This window comes from Prosopis cineraria, unplaced genomic scaffold (assembly GCF_029017545.1).
Source record: "Prosopis cineraria cultivar Desert tree isolate PC_DT_omini unplaced genomic scaffold, ASM2901754v1 PC6, whole genome shotgun sequence".
In the NCBI taxonomy this organism is placed as follows: domain Eukaryota; kingdom Viridiplantae; phylum Streptophyta; class Magnoliopsida; order Fabales; family Fabaceae; genus Prosopis; species Prosopis cineraria.
In genome coordinates, this window is record NW_026555337.1 from 8,168,091 (window position 1) to 8,175,897 (window position 7,807).

A 7,807-nucleotide genomic window follows, 5' to 3' on the forward strand; every position below is an offset into this window, starting at 1 on the left:
CTTAGTTTTGCCCGTCATATTTTTGAACTATCATTTTCAAGGTGCAGGCAGTTATTGGCAACTGGGGCAAGATTCTATGAGTGTGCAATTGTAAAATTGGAGTTTTAAAAAAAATGACATAATCATATCATCATTGGATAAGGAGAAAGATAATTGATGATACTAAGTAATTGAGTAAGTTATCGCATGTTTTCATAATTTAAAGCCAGAAGCCTTTTGTACTAAGCAGATCAATCTTGCCTTGAGAATTTTCTTGGATAGAAAACGTCACTTTGTTTTCTAAATTTACAATAGGTTCAAGAAAGCTAATCTTAGTTATCTTACCACAACTTATATTATCATGCAGCTACAACAATAACCTGCAGTTCAATAGCAAAGAAGTCATAAAACCAAGAGAGTGTGATTTCAAGCAACACCTTGTTCCTTTTCATCCTTGATTCCATTTTTTGCATCAATGTCAATGGTCAACAGAAACTTGCTAAATTGGTGATGCCAGCTCAAGGTGGAGAGCATCTTCGAGCTCACACAGTACATACCCCATTAGTGGTCTGTTTGTGCGACTCTCTTCTAAGCACTTCCATGACAACTTTGATATTTTGCTCAGGGAATCCAAATTCACTTCCCCTATCAAATTTAGGTCAATAATCTCATGAAAGGTGCCCTTTTCTTGGCAGGTTGATGTCTATCTTGCCAAATTAATATGCTATGTTGGATGTGTATCATCTAAAGCAAGCTTCCCACAGATAACTTCCATCAGAACCATCCCAAATGAGGTGTATATTTCACTTTAAATTAAATCACGTTCACTAGATGTACTATATATTCATAAATATTATGTTGAGAATTTATAAATATCGTGTTGTGTATATATAGATATGCCCTTGAGACAAGGGCAATTGCGTCTTTTGATTTACAACAAAATTTATAAGAAGAGCCCTCAAGCCTACAATGAGTTTTCAAATTCTATTGAGCTTGCAGTGCAAACTTTTGTATTTTAGAGGCTCTGAGTGAGATTTTTTGTATTTATATTTTGTTGCACAATAATGTCATTAACAAAAAATATATTAAAACCCCAACTCTAGTGAACGTATCAACTTAATTGGGAGGTGTTTATTTATGGCTTTCAACTCGGACCTCAGTTGTTGGCGAAGACCACTTGTGCTTAAAAGAAAAATATATTAAAATATTTGCCACAATATTTTAATTATTTTTTAAATATATTGAATAAAAATAATGTTTTATACAATATTATTTTTAAAATAGTTTATTTTAATACTATACCGTTATTTACATTAATTTTAATGGTTCAAGACAACATTAATTAGTAAAATAAATTAACAATATAGAGAAAGTTGAAAGAAACTCTGACAGATCAATTATATTTCTGATGTGTGCGCTGAATCTTAGGAGATGATTAAAAAGCTGGAGGTCTAACACTAGAAACATAAACACAAACAAGATGAAATAAACCACCCCTAAGCCTGTACCAAGCAGGCAAGTGCCAACACTATCCTCTTTGGATGAAGAACATGCCAACTTCAACTTCAAGTCCCTAACCAGAGAGGATGAGATTTTTAGCAAATTCTTGTTCCTTTTCGTCCTTGATTCCATTTTTTGCAACCACATCAATTGTACAATCCACAGAAACTTGCTGAATTGGCGAAGCCAACTCAATGTGGAGAGCATCTTCGAGCTCGCACAATACATACGCCATTGGTGGTCTATTTGTGCGGCTCTCCTCTAAGCACTTCCCAGCCAACTCGCTGTTTAGAGAATCTAAGTTCACTTTCCCCGTCAAATTTGGGTCTATAATCTCATGAAAGGTGTCCTTGTCTTGGCAGCTTGATGCCCATCTTGCCAAATTAATATGTTCTGTTGCACGAGTGTCATCTAAAGCAGGCTTGCCACAGATAACTTCCATCAGAAACATCCCAAATGAGAACACATCTGATTTCTCTGTGAGATATTTTGTTCTGAAATACTCAGGATCTAGATAACCAAAGCTAGCCTTTACAAGGGTTGTTACATGGCTCTTATCAAGAGACGGACCTTTTCTTGAGATTCCAGAATCAGCGACTTTTGGAACAAAATTCTCATTGAAGAGAATATTTGCTGTATTAACATCACGATGGATATGCCTTGAGCGGCCCCTGTGTGCAGGTAATGAAGACCTTCGCAATCCCAATGCATATTTCTAGTCGTTGCTTCCATGATAGAGGAAGAAAGTTTGTCCCACACAGATGGCCACTTAATGATCCATTCACCAAGAATTCGTAGACTAGAATCATTTGTGTGTCTGCATTACAATAGCCTATCAGAAAGACAAGATTCTTATGACATAGCTTGGATAGCAATTCAATCTCATTCTGAAATTCACGTAGACCCTGTCCTGATTGGGGATTTGCCACTTTTTACCCGTTATCCATCGTTTCTTTGTAGACCTTGCCAAAACCACCCTCTCTAAGAAGCAAAACCTTGTCAAAGTTGTTAGTTGCCTCATTGATTTCTTTAAAGTGAAAAGCTTGCATGATCTGGAGATGGCTTTGGAGCTAGCCTTTGACCTGTAACTTTTCAAGTAATATGAAGTTACTGCAATGAGAACTCAAAAGGCTGCAGCACCAAAGATAGATCCTACTATTACTGATAACTTCACGGAAGCTCGTCCATCCAAGGTTCTGACTTCATTGATGATCTTCACTATCTCCAGCCCGTTCATAGTTGCATTTGTACTATTTAACATTCTATCGGGAGCAACAGTTACCGTCAAATTTGTTCCTCTTGTAGAGAAAACAAAATCAATGCAATGTCGCTGGAACATATGTAATCGAGGATCTAGAGAGTAAACTACACATACAACATCTATAAATAGATTGAAAATTTCCTGATTTCCTGGGTTGCTAATGATATCCCAGAAATGTGCCCGAACAAAATAATTATAGTTCAGATTTACGGTGAAGACCCAGCTTAGATTGGGGCTTCTAGCATCTGCCATTGCTTTGGCTGTAGCATAGACCCATTTTGGCGCCATGACAGGTGTAATTGATCCAGAAGTATCTTCTGTAGCTTTAGGATCTACTGCAATATTCAGCGCTCGACTATTGGAGGCCATATATTTTTCATCACTTTCCCAGTTCCGACCTAGGTTGTTGTTCTGAATGGTGAGGGATTCATCACTCACATCCAACTAGTAAACTGTTTCAAGGACAGATTTTGAAAGATGCAACAAATGAACTGACGTATTATTGATTGCATAAAAACCATGATCACCTGGTGTAGAGAAAACTTCAATTGCGTTAACAAACAAAAATGAGTCTGTAGAAGGGATGAAGGTGAGAGCCAAGGTGTGGGATTGTAATATTGATTGCAGGCTCCTTGAACAAGAGCCACCATACTCCATGAAACTGAAACCATTGAGAGGCAAAACACTATTAGTGACTACTGTTATTGAGGTAGAGGACATGTTCTGGTGAAAGTTGGGCAAAGGGGAGAAGTAAGGCGGATCCAGTGCTGGCCTGGTCGTATGATTCTGAAAATATATGAAGCATGGCCCCAGAAGATTCTAGCAGACTGGCAGATCGGAGACAAAGTACCAGAATCAGAGGTAACAGCAACAGGTTTCTGGCTTTTCAATTCTAATGTACCTTCTTTATCATAGACAGATTAATGATCAAAAGTTTTACCCTGAAAGTGTATGTGACTGGTTGAACCACAGGCAGGCAAGTAATTATCAACAAGTGTGAACGAGGAAGATGATTCATTCACTCATGCCTATAAGAAGAAAAGCCAAAGCAAACGGCATCTTCATGAATAGCTTCAGCTTGCCCATATCTGCTGTTTTGTGCGTAAGAAAATCAGTGAAAGTCGGAAAATAAAAGATAGATAATGTATTTCTTCGCGTTGCAGTAAAACAACTCCTTCATGACTTGTTTGTTCTTTAATTAGATTTCTCATTCATCGCGAAAAAAAGTAGTCTTGTTATTTGTAATCCACCTATAGGTTGAACCTAACTTTTGAATGGCGATTGACTTGGGTCAACTCCGCTAATCTGATGTAATCTTCCGTAGATCTTTTCAAATGCTTGTCATGTTTGGACTATAATTTCACAGTGAAAATTATTCACGGTTGAAAATTTGTTCATCAATAATCAATTATTTATTCTAGAGAGTCTATATTAAAAGCTTAATTAACTTCAACTACATTAAACAGCTATCCAAAAGGAGTTGTATATTAAGAATGAGTTTATATTTTTTAAGACAAAAACAACTACATGCAGAAACGAGCCTGTCATATTACACGAGAGAATGAGCTTGAAACGAACATAATTTTTTGGAATAGCAAAGATGAAAATATTAAAATGGATATGTGGGCGTATACATTCAAATAAAATCTGAAATGAACATATGAAAAAAAATAGATGTGACGTCTATTGAGAAAAAAATGGTAGAAAAACATTTGAAAAAGTTTGGATGTGTACCGAAAAAAAATGCAAGAGGCACAGGCAAAGAGAATGTAACAGATAATCTTAAATCCGATAAAGAAAGGTAAAGGAAGATGAAAGAAAATACTAATGAAAGTTATTGAATGAGACTTGTAATTAACAATATTCTTAAAAGTTTGATTAATGATATTGTATGATAATATTGTGCAATCTATGCAGCCTATCCCACTTGATGGATGTTATTGCTGTGTTCTAGTAAAATGAACAACAAATCCTTGGGGGGAAATTCAAGAAGTTTGTAAATGCAGAATTTTTTGCCACATGATCTTTAGGTGACAAGGGTGTGGTGCGATCTCCATATAGATTAAGGGCTCAGCTTAAAAAAATAATAATAATAATAAATAAAGAAACCACCTTACCAATGGTCACCATATAGGTTCAGCCTTCAACGCGTCAAAATTTAAAATTTAAATATATATATCTCAGAAGTTGACTAAAGCAGAATGATAAGAATTCCAACTCAAATGAGGCATACCATAATTTGTCATGTTAATTTATTCCCATCATGTAAACAGAACAAGAGATTCAATTAAAAGAAAAGGAAGAGAACTTCTTAAAAAGCTATATGTAACTATTATCATTTTATCCATGCATCTATATCTGCATCTTGTTTTATATATAGCTATTATTATTATTATTCTATCTATATATCTTTATCTACATATTTTAGCAGCAAAGAAGTCATTACACTGAGAACGTGACTTCAAGCAACATCTTGTTCCTTCTCATCGTTGATTCCATTTTCTGCAACCACATCAATGGCACAGTGCACATAAACTTGCCAGAGAGGTGAAGCCAACTCTAGGTGGAGAGCGTCTTCTAGTTCAAACAGTACGTACCCCATTGGTGGCCTGTTTTTGCGACTCTCCTCTAAGCACTTCCAAGCCAGCTTACATACCTTGTTCAAGGAATCCAAGTTCACTTGCCCAATCAAAAAGGGGTCTATGATCTCTGGAAAGGTGCCCTTTTCTTGGAAGCTTGATGCCCATTTTGCCAAATTAATGTGTTCTGTAGGACGAGTGTCATCTAAAGCAGGCTTGCCACAAAGAACTTCCATCAGAACCATCCCAAATGAGAACACATCTGATTTCTCCGTGAGATATTTTGTTCTGAAATATTCCGGATCCAAGTAACCGAAGCTGCCCTTTACAAGGGTTGTTACATGGCTCTTGTCAAGGGGTGGGCCTTTTCTAGAGATGCCAAAATCAGCAAGTTTTGGAACAAAATTCTCATTCAAGAGAATATTTGCTGTCTTAACATCACGATGGATTATACTTCGAGCAGCCCCTGTGTGAAGGTAATGAAGACCCTTTGCAGTCCCAATGCATATTTCTAGTCGTTGCCTCCATGAAAGAGTAACAAAGTTTGTCCCATAGAGATGGCCACTTAAAGATCCATTTGCCAAGAGTTCATAGACTAGAATCATTTGCGAGTCTCCATTACAACAGCCTATTAGAGAGACAAGGTTCTGATGAGAGAGCTTGGATAGTAGTTCAATCTCATTCTGAAATTCTTGAAAACCTTGTCTTGAATGGGGATTGGCTACTTTGATCGCTACTTTTTTCCCAGTATCCATTGTTCCTTCGTAGACCTTGCCAAAGCCACCTTCTCCAAGAAGCAGACACTGGTCAAAGTTATTTGTTGCTTCACGGATTTCTTGTAAAGTGAAAAGCCTGCATGAAATCGGGGTAGTTCTGAAGCTCGCCTTGACCTATAAGCTTTTAAGTAATATAAAGCTACTGTAGTGAGAACTAGGAAAGCTACAGCACCGAAGATAGATTTAACTATAATTGATAATGTCCGTCGATCCAAGGTTCTAACTTGATTGATGACCTTCATTATCTCCAGCCCGTTCAGGATTGCGTTTGTACTATTTGCCGTTCTATCAGGAGCAACACTTACTCTCAAATTGTTTCCTCTTGTGGAGACAACAAAATCCAGGTAATGCGGCACAGAAAACTGACGAAATTTAGAGAGAAAGTCAACTCTTTTATAAGCAACATCATTTATGAATAGATTAAAATTTGTTATGTTTATGACATCACAGAAATGCACCCGGACAAAATACCTATAGTTTGGATTTGCAGGGAAGACCCAACTTAAATTGGGACTTCGTGCATCTGCTATGGCTTTGGCTGTAGCATAAACCCATTTTGGTGCTATGGCAGGTATGGTTGATTCGGAATTATCATGTATATAATAAGGATCAACTGAAATATCCAGTGCCCTAGTGTTGGAGGCCAAGTATGTTTCATCACCCTCCCAGTTCCGACCAAGGTAGTCATTCCGAGTGGCCAGAGATTTATAGCCCACATCCAACCGGTAAGCAGTCTCAAGGACCACTTCTGAATGATGCTCCAAAGAGAAATCATTGGGAACAGAGAGATTACTCAGTACAGAGACAACTTCAATTGCATTAACAAACACAAAAGAGTTTCCAGAAGGAATGAATGTGAGAGACAAGGTGGGAGATGGAATGTTGACTGCATACTCCTTGAACACGTATGAATGATCATACTCTGTGAAAGTGAAATCTTTGAGAAGCACTGCACTATCAGCTATTACTGTTATTGAGGCAGATGACAAGTTCTGGTGAGAGTTGGGAAAAGGATAGAAGAAAAGGCGGATCCAGTGCTGGCCTGGCTGTCGAATGCTGAAAATATATGAAGCACGGCCCCAAAAGATTCTAGCTGACTGGTAGATTGGAGATGGAGCACCAGAATCAGAGGTAACAGCAGCAGATTCCTGCTGGGTTTTCAATTCTAATGCATGTGTCTCAAAGACAGATTCACGGAAAAAAGTGCGACCCTGAAAGTGTATGTCAACAGGAGAACCACAAGCGAGCAAGTAATTATCAACGGGTAGGAATGAGGAAGATGATTCATCACCCATGCTTAGAAGAAAAGCCAAAGCAAGTGGCATCCACATGAACAGCTCCAGCATGCCCATATCTGCTGTGTTATCCCCAGAAGTCTGTTGCAATATTGCTGCACTAAGGCTGGTTGAAATCCAAATCCTAGAAGTGTTGAATACAACTCAAGCAATTGATGGTTCCAAGTATGCATGCTTAGTGTGTCATATATATTAACTATTACTCCACGCTACGTTGACAGAGTCTAGAAAAATATAATAGCCTTTTATTATTTAATGTATGAATATATATATATATATATATATCATAATGTAAACTTTCCTGGAAGCAATCATGTTTAAATCAATTCCCTTGCTCTTGGAATGAACCCATATTTTTTTATATGCTTGACTGGACATAATATTATAAGCCAGAGAAAACTTAGTAAAAAGTTGGTC

At 37.4% G+C, this 7,807-nt stretch overlaps 1 protein-coding gene and 1 pseudogene across 1 annotated transcript; both read right to left on the minus strand.

Moving 5' to 3' along the window:
• Positions 1-1,552: 1,552 nt before the first annotated feature.
• Positions 1,553-3,826, minus strand: LOC129313299 (receptor-like protein kinase THESEUS 1; annotated as a pseudogene).
• A 1,375-nt stretch (positions 3,827-5,201) lies between these two features.
• LOC129313300 (receptor-like protein kinase THESEUS 1) lies at positions 5,202-7,447 on the minus strand. The gene is given in 2 exon segments (XM_054956257.1): positions 5,202-6,167; positions 6,170-7,447. Coding segments are annotated over 2 exon segments (2,244 nt in total).
• Positions 7,448-7,807: the final 360 nt, after the last annotated feature.